At 37.1% G+C, this 18,538-nt stretch overlaps 1 protein-coding gene across 1 annotated transcript in view; it reads right to left on the bottom strand.

Annotated features, from left to right (window-relative positions):
- The window catches only part of PITPNC1 (phosphatidylinositol transfer protein cytoplasmic 1), an 84,719-nt gene that overhangs the window by 20,926 nt on the left and 45,255 nt on the right, over positions 1 to 18,538 (bottom strand). The window contains exon 5 of the mRNA XM_050908595.1: positions 7,071 to 7,142. Within this exon, the coding sequence (XP_050764552.1) occupies positions 7,071 to 7,142 (72 nt within the window). The remainder of the gene's footprint in view (positions 1 to 7,070; positions 7,143 to 18,538) is intronic.

The raw sequence follows: 18,538 nt of genomic DNA, 5'->3' as shown, positions 1-18,538 counted from the left end.
ATCAGACACTTGTGCCTATCTACAAACTTAAGCCAAACTACATTGTTCAATGTACAACGCGTAAATGTAATTTATTGAGATGAGAATTTCTACTATAAATCACATTTCCTCTTCTATTAAATCCTTCTTTGAGTTAATATCTATGCCTGAAAGCGTTGTTCTTCCCTCTCTGCCTCCCCATTTTCCCTGCCTTGCCAACAAAGCCAACAGGCATCCCAACAAACTTAAATCTTGACTTTGCAGTAGCGGGACATCACAAGATGACATCTTAGTGGGATAGGCAGGCTATGACACGAATGGCATGACAAAAATATCTTTAAACATTAGAATTTGAAATTAAATTAAATTTATCTCTGCCTTTCTCACTATTATATTGATTCATCCATTGTCACTGAGCTTCAAGAAAATGGAAAAAATACAGTACGCAGCTAGAAGAGCCCCCAAGCTTAAATGCATATATGCAACATATATGCTTCTTTTTTAAGTCAAATATTGATATTTCACTGAAGCTTTTGGGTTTTCTCTGTATTTTCTCCCATCCTCGAAATGCAGTCTGGCTATGCACCTTGCAGGTATTGAGCAATTTGTATGACGACAAGCACTTTCTGCGAGTAGAATATATATGTATCCATCATTTGTAGGATGGTTTAAATCTAGATTTCATAGTATGTGAAAGTTAGAGGTATAATTGCAGTAAGAACTGCAAGAATAATCTTTTTTTTTCCTATTAAAAAAGGTAAAATCTGGCACAAAACCTGCTCTCCACCTTGAAATTCTAATCTCCTTAGATTGCCATCGCCAGAACTACTGGCTAGTCTCCAATTTATTATTACAGCATCCTTTAGCAGGTTGTGTCATCTGGTTCACTTTCAGTCTCATTTTTCTGAAGGAAAATTTGGTCTAACATAAAAGAACGCCTACTCAGAACTTGATCTATGGAGTTTTATTCAGTGTATAACTTTTCAGTAAGTCATGTTCCAACCTCAGTTACCCCCAAAGTCCGTTAATTTGCTTTTGAGGTTTACTTGGGCAAAGATTACAGGAATATGACCAATTTCAAACCTGTTCACTGGCTAAAACTATTTATGTGGACACACATAATTGGGAGCAATTCTTCTATGGAAAAAGATTTAATCTCTCCCTGAGAGCAGTAAATTTGGCTCACTGAATGGCATGGGAATATCACTGTCTGCCTCAGAGTGGAAGACGCAGTTACATATTTATCAGCAGCCTCACTCCCTGCTCCTTTTTATCTCCATGTCACGACTGCTCTATTATTCCATCTCTTATAAAATATCTCATTTAGATTTGTACTTTCTGAACAGAGAAATGCATTTTTATGTAATTATGTCAAAGTAGCTATGCTTCCAAGACCATAATAGACTATCAGTAATATTTACTGGGATCAGTTTTTTTAAGTCACACCTATTTCAAGTGCCAGATTTACTAATTAACTTCAGTAGTTCATTTCGAAAAATCAAAAAGTAGAGGCACAACCGTATTACTTGTTCACACTCTCTGTCAGTATGGGCCTTATCTTATGTTCTGCAATAGCCATATGTGCTTGGGACATACTATGTGTAGTTATGTTCAACAAAAAGAGAGCTCTTCACACAGAAGGAATTTTAGGCTAACCTCTCCACTCGTTTGCCTGTATTTTTTGAGACTTATTAGAGGGGGAAAGCATCACAAAATCAAGATTTGTCATTGCAAATTATACAGGAGACAAACAGATACTCAACACCATCATACAGAAGAAGTCCAGGTGCAAATGAAATCATCCCTAAAAGTGACCCTAGCTTTGATTTTGACATATTTTGCAGTGATGCCTAGCAATCTTTTAGACAATTTACAGAATGATATCCTGTAGTGCGGTGAGGCTAAGCCAGGGCACAGCTGAATTCATTTCAGCTGAAATCAGTGTTTCATGGCAGTTTCCTTAAATAGTGAACTTACATTTAATTTACGTGTGCTATATTGAAGTTTGTTACAACCTAGTTCCATGTTACTAAGATAGGAGACAAAAATAGGGGAAAAAAACACCCTAAAATCAGCAAAACTAGAAACGGCTTTTCTTCTTAGCTGGCCATACCTAAAATTTATTTTACTTCAGTCAAATGTTTCACAAACAACACTTCAGAAATACACCCTAAGGATGAAGTGTGATGAATGATCCAGTACTGTATACTTGGTCACTTGTCAGGGCTGCAGAATTAGAACTCACTGTCAAGAAAGGATTTTCTAACTTTAAATGATGGCACTGCAATTTACTTAGGTAGCATATCAAATAATATCTGCTATTAGCCTGCTGGCTTTAGCATGCTCAAGCTGTTAACATGTCATATGATACTGGTGTTAATTTATAACTATATGGAATACAGAACTACCTCTTGTTTTCATTTGGCAAATGGTCATTCTGAGATGTGCATTTTCAACACTATATTATCTTTGAAAGGCAACAAACACGTTGATAATATATTTTTCTCTTGATTGACAAAGAATTAGTGCTGTAGCTCTGATGACTTTATCAGCATTACTGAGATATACACTTACAAAAACTTGCCCAATGATACCTATACTTTGTCATCTTGAAATATAACTCTGCTCGAATCTTTACTCCACGCCTTCATTACCCTTGAGAATGTTATTCTTGCTAATAAGTATCATGGCCCTTTAACAAAAGGAAAGACTACACTATTTTAAGATCTTGCATGTTATTCTTTAATAATCAAGATCCAGCCATTGAGTTTTCCAGAGCAAAATGTTATGCTACAAAGAGCAAGGCACTGTAAGTTTTACATACAGTGAATTTCCATTACTGACAACTACTGGATTATTTTTACAAACTGTACTTTTTTATTTTCCCCAGATGCTGTCAGATGGCAAAAATTCACTGCCCAAATATCAGCAGAAATTAATTCTGTGACTAAACACCAAAACAAACCAACAAAAATCAGTCAAACATAATGATCCTTCTGCAACAAACAGGAAAATTGAAATGTCTCTGTGATTCAGTGATTTGCTTGAACAGTGTCTGTCTTCACTTTACCTCTCCTCTACCTTCAGCTACAGACTGCTTTTAGAAATTTTCACCAGGACGAGACTGTGGCATTCAAGAATAGACACGGAGCTGTGGTGCGTGAGATCATTGTGCATTGATTACGATATCTACTAGAGCCATGTGGTGGATCCTTTGTAATCAGCAGAAAGCCTAAGTTCGTGCATTCACCACTAAAATTAAAAAAACCCCAAAATGTGTGTCTGTAGTGTACACTGAAATAGTAAGAATACAGATGGAAGAAAAGTGAGAGCAATACACCATTTAGAACAAAATTAGCCTTATGTGACATAAATACTGACCAATCAATAGACTGTTAAAAGAAAATAATATCTGCCCAAATAAAAAAGAGGTTAACGAAGTCTGCTCATGAAAACCATGGACTAATCTTTTATTCACAAACAAGCAGTAACTTATACCACTCCTGCCTGTGATTTCTGACCATTTCATTAATTAGATAACCTTAAGAATTCTCTTGTACTTAACTTACAGTTTTAATATTCAAAATACAGACTTTGTGTATCTATATTCAAATTCCCTAATTGCTAATTTTTCTTATGGGAAAAAAGTGTGCACTGAGTGATTAATATGCACTTTTATAGCTTGTCTGTGCTCACTGAAGCTGCCTGTTGTAGGCACCTGCACTTCCTTCTTCCCAGCAGTTCCCACTGCAACCTTGACTTACGTAGGCAGCTAAAGATGCAATAGGGAAGCAATATTTTCACGTACTCTACAGATACCACCTACCGTCTCATTTACATTTTACAAAACATTCTAATTTTTAGGAATTCCATTTTGTAATTTAAAATAAAAGTAAAATAAAAATAAAATTTCACTTCAAACTAAGAAGTTTACTTTTAACAAGACCCGTAAGAGGAAACACTGAATGGCCTGACTCATTGGTCTAGTTTCTAACACTATTAATGAAGCTATAAAGCTGCAAGGTAGCAGTGACAATATTTGATGTACTAACATGTTCATCCATCACTGATTCTGTTTTTCTAAGGAGAGAGTTGCCATGCGAACATCTAGACGCGATAGAGCAAAATCAGCTGCGCTGTAGCACTAGAAATCACAACTGGATGGATTTACGCTACTGCCCTACTACCGTCTACACAATGTTTTATCTAAATAAAGGGGTTTATTGTCCATTGTTATTTCTGGCAATGTTTATATTTGTGCAAATCAAGTGCAAACTTTAACAGATCAGAACAATAGTGCTTTAAGCACATTTAAAATAGGTTAAAATGATGACAAAGTCTGAGTCATAGAAAAATCAAGTTCCAAAGCAGGTATCATCATCTTTGACTAGTTTCTTCTATCATGACAATTGGGAAGAAAAATTAGGAGGACTTTTGCATCAAGATATATTGCAGTAATTAGGTAGAATTTTACCAGACAATGCAACATGTTAAATGAAATAATTCTAATAACATACTAGCCTGCTAAATGACAACAGGAACCCGAGAACATTTATATTGCTTTCTTCCACTAATCAATGCAATTAGCTTTAGTATCCTTATATCTAATTATTGCTTTTCACAATCAATATCTACTTTATTAGACAGCATGGAAATGAAGAATAGATCAGAGTTCAAAGATTTCAAAAAACCTGTATGATCTCCAAAAATATATCTAGAAATAGCTGAGTTAAAATCAGACATGCATTATTACCCTCATTACTGTAACATTAATATTCATTCAGTATATTTTGCATTACAATTGCAAAATTTACAGAAGTATTTTTTGGATTAATTATTTCTTCATCAGCCAAGGTTGAAGAAAAATATAGTGTATCTATGGAAATCTATAGAAATGGATGCTATGTTTCCTGTTGTTTTCTGACGGGGCAAACACAGTGAAATTTAATCTAAACTTGTCTGATACGAAGGAGAAATACACTTTGCATTTTCTTAAGTGAGGTTTAAGCCTACTCATTGAGTAACAGAAAAAAGATCGACTCTTAGTCCTAGTTCCAAGGTGTTTGGTTTAACAGAAGTCTCTCCACAGCCTCAACCACGTCTCTCTGTATTTACTAACCTTCCAGCATTTCAGTGCCGTACGTGCCACATCTGTGTCACCAGATCAATGTCACTGGATCAACAGCAAAAAATGTAGATCTTCCACTGGTTTATTGTGCTTACACTAGTGAATAGCAGAGCTCTCAGAATTACAAAATGATGGAAATTAGGGCCAGAGTGCAGCCCTCTAATTCAGCTTCTCTTTCTCCTCCTCAGTTCAAATAAGAGTCAATTAAATCTGTTAATCATGGTAAATACTTGCCTAGTCTGTGACTCAGGTACCCCAATATAAATGTAATATAATATTACCCCACTGGCACTCTGGTAAAAATTACATTTGAAGAGCTGGGTTCAAGCAGAGTAGAGATTCTTTGATTTACTTCATCTGAGTATCCTACCTCTGTGTTACTTTCATCTTAAATTCACTGGTTGGGTACTATTCAGGGCTTGATTCATAGTATTTTAGCCACAAAGCTGACGCACAGAAAAAAACTGAAAATCCACTGATTAAATAGCTTCAGTCCTTCCTCTGTTAGGCATCAGTACAGAACGTGTCTTCTCACTGCTGTCATTATAATGTACCAGAAAACTAGTCTGCACCCTCCCGAAACCAAAGGTGTGGGCTTGCTCTGAATTAAAGTGCTGCCAAAAAGCAGAAGTGAACATTAATAAGTGCACCAATTACATAATGCTCATATAGCTGGTAATGTAATACACTTCTTTTTTTTTCCTCTCTCGCTGATCTGGCTTACACTAGCAGTGACTGAAAGTTGTTGGTATCTGGTGGCTAATACATGATCTCTGTCATGTTCCCACTGGGAAGGTGTCTGTATGCCAAAAGCATTATTCAAAATTATACCTTGTTCTTTTACATGTAATTATTCTGCCATAAGCAGTGCAACAGCTGTCAGCCTTATGAACACACAGGCCCAAGGCAGTTAGGGAAATGTACCTCCCATCCGAGGAACAGAACACTTTAACCTTAACAAGGCGGCCAGAGAGACACCCCTGGAAACTGAAAGGCCCTGTGTCTCAGACCCCTTAAAATCTGCTTTACTGCCGCCTTCTTTCTCAAGAATGAGTTTAAACACTCCTTCATTAGGTCTCTCTATTACAGATCCATTTTCCAGACATTTTAACCTGTATTTCACACCTACAAGAAACTTCTTCCCATAAGTCTGCAACAAATGACTGTTTAAAGCATACCAAAATGAAACATACAGAAACATATTTGTATACTAATCTAAGGGTTGAATTTTTACATGCCTGGCTTTACTCTTTTCTTGCAAGTTGTATGACTCTGCTTTGCTCCCTGTCAGGGCAACAAAGTCCGACTGACCTCCTGCCTTCTGTTCCTGAGCATCTCCCGGTCAGCAGCTGCTGGCTACTCACTCCCACCCTTCCTCTAGAGAGGGTTTTGCACAGTTAATTATCCTTTTCATCTCTAAGCTCTAACTCTGAGAACTTTTTAACTTTCGGTAAGTGATTGCCAAAAGCATCACCTCAATAGTCCAGCCATTGTTCCCTTGAAGTTGTTTACTGAGATCTCTCATCTCTGACCATTGTTTAGTTTCCTGTTTGCCCTTCCTAACAACTCCTTTGAATTCAACCCCCTTTACTCAGAGAGAATAATGTCAAACAGATAAAGTGGAATACAATTACACCAAAAAAAAAAGAGTAATCTTTTCTTTACTCTCCATATTCATCAGGACTAACTTCACATATGTAAATTATGTTGTGTTTAGAGAAGTAACAAGTAGAATGTGAGATACAGGAGGGAAGTTGTGTACACCAATCTTTCATCTCATGGTGCTTTAGAGGTAAACGCTCTGCAAGCTGACAGGCTGCTAATGAACAGGACACCCAGGTAGGTGCAAAGATACAAGCCTGATTAGGCCTTTTTCCCAGACTGAAAGACCTACAACCCCCAGACATAGACCATGATTAACTAAAAGGATTAAATCAAATTTTGCAAAAGCCATCGTACTTACACGGTCATTGCTTCCTTTGTTGTCCTCGTATTTTGTCTCTATATGAATGGAGAATTTAGGCAAAAATGAACACTGCAACAAAAGAAGAATATGTTTGACATAAAAAATATGCCTTGCTTCATCAGCTGACATATTCAGTACATCCTGTTTGGTATCAGCTTTCTCATTTTTTTCAGATTACTTCAAGAAAAAGAGTAAATGTACACAGAACATAAGGGCGAAAGTTTTTATGATTCTGGAAGGACGCAGAGATTCTATCTAAAAGTTGAATACTATAATGAAGGTATAAATAAATTAGTACAAGTACTCTGGAATAACTAGATACAATAGTTTTCATGCTCACTATGCGTAAGAGTACAAATGTCCTGAATGTCGTTATAAATTCAGTTCACCAAGATCTTGAGAGCACCTAGATATTCGTCATCATAGATTAGTCTATCCCCCATATAAAATAATCCAAGGACACCTCACTAGCTACAGGTGCTAACCAAACAGACAACAATGCTTGATGTGTGAGGGCTTTTTTAAATTTTCAGTGAGAAATTAACTTTAGCATAATTTCCTATTAATGAAATTAAGATGGATTATGAGCTGCTGTGGAAATTCCTTTATACTAAACCCAAATCAATCTTTAGATAATAATGCAAGAAAATTAAGAATGCACAAATGTTTTTCTATTAAAGATATTTCTGTATTTTACATGGGAATAAATTTATTTTTCTGTGGATTGCTCAATTTAGCTGGCTTATCATGACTATAATTTGTAATACTAGGCAACATAATTCCAGTGGAGAAAATATTTCAAATATCTTTTCTTTAGCATTTCACAGTTCTTCTTTCAAATCAACTTTTCAGACAGGCAGATAAAGTAGCTGTCTAACAAACTCTGAAGGATACTGGTTCAGCATCTTTACTATTAGTCATCAAGTCTTTTCTTGCATTAACTGCCAGTGAAACTGAAGTGCCAGTTCCTTTTATGATGCATCACTAATACTCTATGGCAAAGTGTCTTTGTAAAGACTAAGACTATGTAATGTGCTGTACATACAGATTATACAATAAGGACATTATGACGCCTCAGTGTTCACATTGCTGTTGGTCCAAGTTTGGACTTGATAAAATTCGGAGTTCTTCTAAGGGAGGGGCCGATGACTAAGAAAAGAGGTGATTTAGAAGGCCAGCTGCAGTGCAACAAAACTGAAATGAGAAGCCAGCTCCTTTGAGACTGCAGAAAAATATATTCCTGATTCCATGGATATCACCCAACAAGTCATTGTTCAAACATCTTCCGATCACAGGATATCTAGTATTCAATGAGCACATCTAGAAGCAATCCTTGTTGAAAAAAAGAGTGAGAGAGTTTTGCCACAATAAGGTTCTGGTGCCACGGAAGGCTTCTGGTCAAACTGTCTTCCCATTAACATAATGAAATACTCCCATGTAACACGTTGGGCTGCAGATGCCCAGACCGCACAGGCTTCTCTTCAGAGCTTACAAATGTTTTGCCTTTTATTAAAGATTTCTGCGGAGTAGCACATTTATGAGTTTCAGTCCAACCTGAACTGTGATTAGCTCTCAGCTATGCAACTTGTTCATTGAGTGAATATGTGGGAGGCAAAAAACCCAACAAACCAGCAGTATGCGGAGTGCAGGATGGGGCAAGTTCAATGACAGATCTGCTAGCTCCTATTACCTATATTTTGTGAGCAATTAAACATGTCCTATGTATACATCTCAGGAAGTGCCAGCTGAAAAAATACAATATTTATAAGCAGTCTGTCAGAACTGGGGATCTTGTAACACAAATTAACACACAAAAAAATCCAGATATTCTCCCAATTGAGGTTTCACCATGCATCTCAGTATGGTGCTCCTATTCTGGCAGACATCCAAAGGCATCTGCAAACAAAAGCCTTGGCAAACAGTAGGCACTACAGGGAAGGAAGTTGGGGGGGGGAAGCCAAGGTTTGGCATAAGGTTCTAATTTGTATCTCCAAAATTAACCAAAAGGTGGAATGAACATCCTTGAACTATATTAATGTTAGCTGGAAGAAGAGATGACTAAAAGGGGTTGATTAAAACAATTCTATAATCAAATGTTCCTAGAGTAAGAAAAGTTATAAATGTGATGTTACAAAAAAATAGGGAATGACCCAGGAGACACAGGGATGCCAGCATGTCCTAAAACAATGACTGATGTCACTCAGAGGATTCGTATTCAAACAGCATAAACCAACATTCTAGTTGTTTTCCGTGTTTGCAGGAGAACATGCAGAGCTGAAAAGTAAATTACTACTGGAGGTGGATTATGAAAAGCAGATTTAAAAAAAAATGTATAACCTAACAACAGACATCATCTGCTGCACAGTTTTTAGAGCATTTGGAAAATAACTACATTGGTGCTAGGGTGGTAAAAACATGAGTTATTGATCTCAAAAATTTAGTATATGGCAGCCATGTATTTTACAAAGATGTATAACTACAGGGGTCACAGTCCAGGTGTACAGAGCTCTGGCTGACAACAACCTAGACCTCTGCATATGGGCATCCTGTGGGAAAGCATCCTTGAGGAAATGAGAGGAGACTGCCAATGAATATTTGGTTTTATCAGCAGTTACTAGTACTGCTTACTGAATGCAGTAACTGGTTACTGTACTACTGAGGACTCAATCCTTAGGTCTGAATAACAGCTTTTAGAAACATTTTCACTGAAAATGGTAGAGATGTATGTCATACTATCTACTGTTATCTAATAGTTATCAGGAAAACACAGTTTACTAGCATTGTGTCTGCACATTTCAAGGTTACTGCTCTAGGCCATGTTTTACTTACATGTTAGTGTGTGTTAAGTATCTGCCCTCTTGATTTGAGGACCAAAATTTAATTTTCTTTGCTACGCAATTAAACAAAATCAACACCCCCTAAATAAAATCTAGTAATTGATAAAAACAGAATGACATCAATGATCTATCACTAGTGGAAGGTCATCAAGACTATAATGCTTGAGCAGACTGAGTATCTAGGTCAGAGCTTTGTGAGTTTGCAACTTTTAAGTTATACAGTCTGAGTCTAGTGGTTTGTCAGAAACCTCAGTGGCTATGGAAACTGCTCTGACTGTGCTGACCTTAACGGCTCTGGGCAGTGCAGTTCTCTCAGCTCTTTTAAGCAGTAGCAGGGTCCACCACAGGACTTGGTGCTGCCCTCATGGTCCCATTGTCAGGTTTGAAAACTCCATTGGCCGAAGGAACTTCAGTATAGCATCTTCCACATTTACTGCTAATACAAAGCTAACACCCTTACCAAAGCAGTTCCTCATCCCTGGTTCTGATTAAAGTATCTTTGCTTATGAGCTAACTATAGAAATTCAGGAGTTGTTGGATGAAGTACATTTTTCAATACTCAAAAACATTTTTCTTTATCAAATAGTTGCTTTTAGGTCACAGTTGCAGGTACAGTGGAGGATAAAAATGCAAAATATGAAAAACCTTTGTGCTGTTGTTTTGAAGCATGGCTACAGTTTCAGAGGAAATTTTGAATAAAGCCAAATGCCAGACTTCCCTTTTACCTTGCTATTCAAAAATATCTACTATTTTCAATCACTGTCTAGAGTTTACCAGCAATGAGTCAGATCATGATACTTTGAAATGCAGCCATTTCATATATTGAACTTAAGGCTGCATTGGGCTGCCTGTAGCAGTTTAGCAAGCCACTGCTTGAATCTAGTTGTTGTTTCCTGTGACCCAGAATCTAAACTCTAATTAAAAAAAGAGATCTTCTAATCTTGTATTTCAAAAAAGAAACATTAAGAAAAGACAAAGGATCTTCAGAGTATTATAGAAGAAGAATTGTAAGTGCCATTTACCTCAAGCCACCTCATTAGAGAGCAGAAAGTCATATTCTGCACAAAGCTATCAAAAGTCAACCTCCCTGTCTAGTATAAAGGCGAGGACTACAACAATCTAATTTGAGATTATAAATGGTAACATGAATTTACCCCAAATGAAAACTAAAATTCACCAAAAAGTACTCCATTGCAAATATATCTCTCAGAAACTCAACTGACTGGCAACTACTGTTTTAGCAGCTGTGGGGGGTCTCACTGGCTTTCAGGAACACTTAGCAGGGTCCAAATTTTTGAACATTTCACAGAATGTGTCTCATGATTCATCAGCTGCACTCTGACTAATTGGCAGAGGGCTCTGGCAGAACCAGAAAACTGTTTATGCATCATTCAAAAGACTTCATTATTCATCATGCAAAAAGTTGTTGGGTTTTTTTCCCCTCCTTAAGTGGCTGTGTATTTACTTAGCTGGGGATTAAGTGTGTTATGCAACAGTCAGAATCAAACTTGGGAGTGAATGGTAGGTAATAAACCTTTTAGTAGATTTTTTTTTTTTTCTCAAAGCACCACTCCCTTTCTGCTCTGCCTTCCCCGGGGCACGTGTTCTTCCAGCACAAACCTGGCAGCCGATCGATATACTGAGCACACACAGGAATGCACAGGGCACTGTTTCCAGTTTTCCATTTCATTATCTCTACAGCTTGCAAGGTTCCTCTTTGAAAAAAATAGTGGCAAATTGAATCTTTAACTTGAAATTAGACTTAAATTCTACATAATAGGACAAAATCTCCAGAGTCCTAGTGTCTTCAATGATAAGGTTTCTTTGTGTAAAGCTCTCAAAGGAGGCGTCTTTTATATTGCCACCTCCAGTTTTTTTAGATGTGTTATAAACTCCTTAAAAATTTCTTATAAACCAGTACACCTGTGACACTCAAAAACAAATGAGGAGAATATTCTGGGGGTTTTGTTTGTTTTCTTAAATTTTCTATATTTGGCACCCCTTTGGGAAGAACCAGGAGAGGTTTAAGGCTCAAGAGAGTAACCAGTGAAATAACTGGAGTCTGTAATAGTAATTACCACACTAAGCATGGGTATTTCCAGATCAAAATAAAGGGAAATGAAAGCAGCATACGGAAAACACAGACCGCAGTTGCATTTTCAATTCACTACAGATAACCTCTTGAAAAATGAAAGGCCTATTTTTAGCATGATGATTGATTAGTGTTGCCATAGCAATAAGCAACACTTACAAGAACAGGGTAAAACCTAAGTGTGCCAAAACACTTGCCAAAGTCTTAAAGAGACAGTCAAACACATATGGTGTTTTACAATCGTTTTATGGAGAGGACTGTAAAAATAACCTTTGCATAGTAATTACACCCGAGGTGGCTGCAGGAATTACTACAGTTGCCAGTAAATACGTTGGACAGAGGGTAACCGAGAAAGGTTTCTTACCCACTGTAACCTGCTTTGTATGAGTGAGTGCTATTTCATCAATACCGTTTTAGCTAGTTTCATTTTCCATTTGGTTTCTTTCTGCAGAATGTTCAAAGAACTGCTAGAGACCTCATCATTGCACTTCACTTCTCCTGCTCCTTGTGAATACTAATCCACAATCCTTGGGAGTTATTTTTGTACAGTAAAAATTAATCCCACTTTTTTTTTTAAGCAGCAGAAGCATATCCCCCTAAATCTTAACATAAAAGCTTGGAGAGGCAGACATTGCATGTAAATGTTCTCTCTGATCTCCCACCACTTTTCAGACTGATGATTTTTTTTTTTTTTAATATGGTCACATATACATTATTTTGGCAACACAGGTGGAACTGGATCCTTTACAGAGCAATGTCCATGGAGCCTAGAGGTAAAGAACACAATAACTGCTACAATGAGGTGAGACTGGCCAAGCAAAATTAAATTTTTTTAATAGGGTAACTTCTAGATACCACACTCTTTGAATTCAAAATTTTTGGGCACTGCTTTGGTAGTCAGTGGGTAACAACAGCATTTCTTTATTGAAAATCAAAAACCTGGAAAAGACAAATGGAGTTCCTACTTCTCCTTAATAGACAAAGGGGAAATGGGGACTACGAGGTAGTGGAAGGTCCCCAGACTTACTGAGGCAGGAGGGAATGCCCAGCTCAGCAAGGGGCAAGGAGAGAAAACGGGCAGACACACACACACCAGCCCGAGAGCAACAGGGGGCATTTATAAACAAGAAGGATGGATGGAATGGGAGGAGGGATGTAAGAAGGGAGATTGCCAATGCCTCTGGACAATAGCGAGGACAGAACAGAGAGGCCTGGATGCGGGAGAAAAATCAAAATCACACATGGGTATGGATAAACAAGATGTCTCTACAGTTTATATGCAAGAAGATAGGTGAAGATAATATAGTGATGTCTCTACAGCATACTTCAAATTACAATATTTCCTTCAGCTATTTACAGAAAGAATAAGGATAGTTTCTTTAATTGAATATTCAGAGTTTTTTGGAAAATGGCCACCATGTTACTGACTACCTTCACAATACTCCAGACAGCACTGCATGTGAGCACACAGAGCTGCTATATGATACAGGTTACTTACTACACAAGCTAGCATCAATCAGGATGACAAAGTCGGAAGAGAATAGACGGAAAGGGCTGGGCACAGTGATGGCAGAATGTGGAAGATGTGACTCAATGAGAGGGAGGAGAATTTGGAAAGCAAGATAAGCACAGGAAGGTGGCAAAGAGCAGAAAAAGTGCTGTTGAGTGGAAAGAGTAAGAACAATGCAAAAAAAGGGCTTGAAAATAAGCAAGGGAGTTAAACTCTAAGAAACAAGCTCAGAAAGAAAACCACTCTTTGTTTGTATTACAATAACTTGAAGATGAAACAGCTAACAAGTTGCCTCCAACCACTATGAAACTCAGCAGTTGTCTCTGGTTTTGCCTTCCCTTAGGATCTCTTTCTTTGATAGATGGGAACAGCAACCTGTTTATTGAGGAGAAAGGAAGTGAGAAGCAGCGTGCACAGGTGAAAATGACAGTCCCATGAATCAGAGAGGGGTTTGGATTGCTTTATAATAAGCCAGTGGTGGAAAAAGGGAATTCTCCCAAGCAGTTTGATTTACTCTGTTTCAATTGAATTAAGTTATTAAATGAGAATACAGGTTTGTAGCTTTCTAAAAATATATTATTTGTTTCTTATAAATGCTACAGAGGTCCTTCCTTTTGCTAGAATCTCTAAAGGAACCAAATATGTGTTTTACTACAGTAATGTCACCAGTTAGCCTGTCTTCTAAGTTGGGGGGTGAGAGGGGAGGAATTTTGGCAGTAACTTTGTGTTAGGCTCTAATCCTGCAACACAGATTCTGTTGCATTTTTGATGCAGATTCTTCATATACGCAAGCTGGAGAAAAGTTTGTGCACTGAAGACTGATGGGTTACATCCAAATTTCAAGCACTGGTAATCAGATAAAGAGAATGCAGGAAAAACACTCTACAGATTCCTTGCAGTGTTTATCCGAAACAACTTTTTTTCCTTCTCAAGTCATCTCATTATAAAAATAACAATTACAAAAACATTCCTTCCAGATAATTTACTTCATGGATAAACTGGCAGCTAAGTGAAGGACAAAACATGCCTGTTCTCAAAAGTAATCAGAAACCAGCAGGTCAATAATGGAACATTTAGCAATTATCACTCTGGGGCCTTGACACATACCAGATGAAATAATTTTATTTGCCTCAGTCATTTGCTGTAGAAGAATTAGTGTCATTGTGATACATCATCAAAGGAATTGTTGTCTCCTGCTTTCTGTTCCATAACTGTTTTTCATAAATATTCTGAATTTATATCCTATTCCTAAGTTAATTTGAGACATTGGCAGGTTGAAAGAATGCTCTTCCTCCTTGCAGAGAGTAAAACATGCCATTTGTAGTGTTTATTTTGCTTTATATACTTATAATTGTGAAACTAACAATTTGCCATAAATTCTGCATTAAAAAAATTTATCCAGCTGTTTTTAAATTTCAGCTCCAGAACTGAAATATTGCTAACAACACTGAAACTGTTCAGATCAGACAGCAAAACTATTTGAAATTATCCCTGGTAAACACTTGAACTGCACCTTCAAACTCAGAAGAGTTTGCTTAAATTCTGTTTGTATTTTTCCTAACCTCTTTGTACTCCAACTTGATAGCTAATCTTTGTTAGGCTCATTTTCCGTGTACTTTGATCATATGAATTTTTTGTACCATGGTTTAGTCACCATACGTTTGTGATCTGATTATTTGTTTGCTTGAGGCTCCTCTCCTTTTGTCCAGAATCTCAACTGTCACTTCAACAGGTCAAATGGATATTTGCTCTGTGCTGCTTACTGTCTAACAATATCCCGATGCAGGTAAAGAAATCTAGCTTTATGCAAACCTTTTTCATTTGGTTTGCAATAGAGACAGGTTTGCTTTCTAGTTAATTATTTCTAATCTAGCTGGACAACCTCAGAAAGAAAAATAAGAAAGCCTCCTGAAAGTTCAGTCATTCTTGTCCGCATATCTACGAATAGCATAAATATTTTACACTAAAGATACATATTTGCAAATGCTGTTACAAGCTGGCACATAAGGGTTTGTTGAGAGCTGCAAGGCATCTTTCCTCCATCCTCCAAGTGAAAAAGGCTGCAGCCTGTGACTAGCAAAGGAATTCTTTCTAAAAGCCAGCAGCTAGCAACACCCATTCCCCAATAGCACGTGTAGGTTGACAGGAGGCACTCACCAATACCCGAGTCCTGTAATCGCTCATAGAGCGGAGTCCCTAGGAGTTACTTGTATAGGGCTCCCTTTCAGCTGTAGCCCAAATACAGTATCCCAAATTTATGAGCTTAACATCAACCTAACCACAATACTAAATGAATTTATAAATAAAAATTAAACTTTTATTTTAGCAAGATATCTTGTCAGGTTTCTAATCACAAGATCAAAACCAAAGCAATTCCTGTTCGAAGTTTAAGAGACTTTCTCACATACAGTTCTTAAGTAATGCCCCAGCCACTCAAACAAGGGTTTGAACTTTATAGGAGTATCTTATTCTCTCAATAGTACCCCCAAATCTGGATGACTTCCTTTGGCTTCAGCTTCGAAAGTATTTTTTTCTAATTCCTCCTCCCTCTCAATGTCAGCAGGAAGCTTCCAAGGATTAGCTCAAGCTCTGATACAGCATTTCTTGGGACATTACCCATGTCTCATCTTCCTGATAGGAAGTCTTTTGTATTGCAGTTTTAATGAGGCCCTCCTCCACAAACAGCATAGTGTACATTTTAAAATGCTCTCCTGACATTACAGTATTTCACATATTACACACCACAAAAGCATCCCTTGTGCAATAGTTCTGTTAAGCTCATTGTCTCAAGTGTGTCATTTGCTTTACATATTATTAATACGGTTGTTGAGACTTGGTAGTAGACCTGCTGTTTGCTGTCAAATTTAGGGGTTTGCTGTGTAACAAATACCATTCCTTAAAGTAGATGCCATCATAACTGGACCCAGATTATAGAGTACTAACAGCATGACACTCTAATTTCCACTCCTGTTTACATGCATCCACTCACTCTTGGCTTTTTATACCACCACTGCAGAGAACAATATTCTGGAAATTATTTTCAATGCCTGCCGAGCTTTTTTTCTTAGAAGATGTCCTAATTTCAGGTCCTTAAGAAGGTCATATTTATGAAATCCATAATATTTCATAGGAAAACCAGATTGATGAAATTTTTCTGCACTGAATCTCTGAATGCTAGTGTATGTGCTTGAATGCAATTTCTCAACAGCCTTCACAATTTACAACTGAAAAACCTTACGACTATCAGCAAGATTCAGTCTGTTGTTCACATCCTCTTCCACATCACTAACATACACTGAAATAATGCTACTGAGCCTTCAAGGTCCTTGCTCTTTATTTAGAGTGGAACTTAGAGGTTAAGTAAGGTGTGAACATACTACATAGCAGTATGTACTTGACTCGATAAGATTATGCTTTATTTATCCAATTATTGGCCTGCCTTTAGAATCAGTTTTCCTTGAAAGGAGGCTCAATTTAATTCTTAGGATGTCCCACAGACCCTTTGGAGGGAATTTACTATCTTTAAGAACAGGGTTTCCAAGCTATCTTACATATTTTGGGCAATGTCTGTGAGTTTATTCTTTCTTTCAGAATTCTCTAATGAATATAGAAGATCAAAATTTAGAGAAATATTCCAGACAAGGATAGGAATTGTTCCCAGTGGTATATTTAACATTTTTGTTCTAGATTCAACAGTTTGAGGCAAAGGTACTTTCTCTATTTCCCCTGAAGATAATTTCACAGTCTATCAGCTCCATTAAAATATATTTTAGATTTTTGTCTGAAGTACACTTTCCTTAATCTCATCCCAATATTTCTAGTTCTGTTTCCTTGCACCATGGTGAGTAATTAGTCCCCAACTCCCATAGGCAGTTATACCGTCACTTAGTGACTGTTTTGCCTACCTTCTACATTTGTAGATCGATTTAATTTTTCTTTACAAGTCTTTTCAACCCTGCAATCATTTTTGCTGATGCTCTTGAACATCTCTGTAGCTGTATACCTTCTACAGACCTTCACCAAAATGTGTTCCAGGTGTTGTCTCATCAGATTAGATAAAGATCACCTCCTGATTCAAATTCTATGAGTACAGCATTGCTGTTTGGTTTTGATAATGTATTGCATTTCAAATTCAGACATATATTTCTGTCTGCTACCACCCCTTTAATCATTCCTACTTGTCTCTTTCAGTTAAAGAAAAAAAATTGCATTAAAAAATTCAAATTGACTTTCAGTTAAAGAAAAAATATACAACAGAGTGTAAGTAACAGCCATCAATGCAACATAGCACACGTCATCTTCCCAGCCTAAGATTAAACCTGCTATCAAAGGGTAAACCTTTAATTAATGTAAACTGTGATAGGCCCTACTGAAGATATCTTCTGACAAAAATAGCTGAGAATCTGTCCTCTCATTACTACTGTTCATTATGGGGCATTTGGGTTTCCTCTGACAATCAAATGAATTGTAAATATGCAACAAAGCAGAATATGTAATAAGTATCTACAGTACATATTGAAAAGCAGTTTGGTACTGTGGATTTTCAAACCTGGTCATCACACTTTCAACTCTAAGTCTCCAGCTTTCAGATCTGAGCCTTTAAATCCCTTTATTTTTTTCTCTTTCACATTTATCACATTAAAATCTTTTTCCTCTTCATGTGCTTTACTGGTTTTTTAAAAATCTGCACAAACATTTTGAGCACTGCAGAGTTAAGAAAAACAAGTGGATTATGTTTTATCTGCAGTCAGAAGTTCAAACTAAATTAAAGCAGGAGTTTCTGAAAGGTCCCTTTACCTGGAACTTCCTCACCATCTCCTCCTCATTTTCCAAAGGTTGCTGAAAACTTGCTGTATATTATTGAGGCCAGCACATTTAAAACAATTTTTCTCATGATTTATGTACTATATTTTGCCTTAGCTCTGCTAGAGGGAATAGTTGATTTTTCTGGGCACTGTGCCCAGATTATGTTTAATTTTGTCTACAGATTGTACAGTTTCCCAGACACTATACCAGAGATGAACAT

Source organism: Gymnogyps californianus, chromosome 19 (assembly GCF_018139145.2).
Source record: "Gymnogyps californianus isolate 813 chromosome 19, ASM1813914v2, whole genome shotgun sequence".
NCBI lineage: Eukaryota > Metazoa > Chordata > Aves > Accipitriformes > Cathartidae > Gymnogyps > Gymnogyps californianus.
The sequence above is the reverse complement of the archived record's forward strand: the minus strand, read 5'-3'. Positions and strand labels throughout refer to the sequence as shown.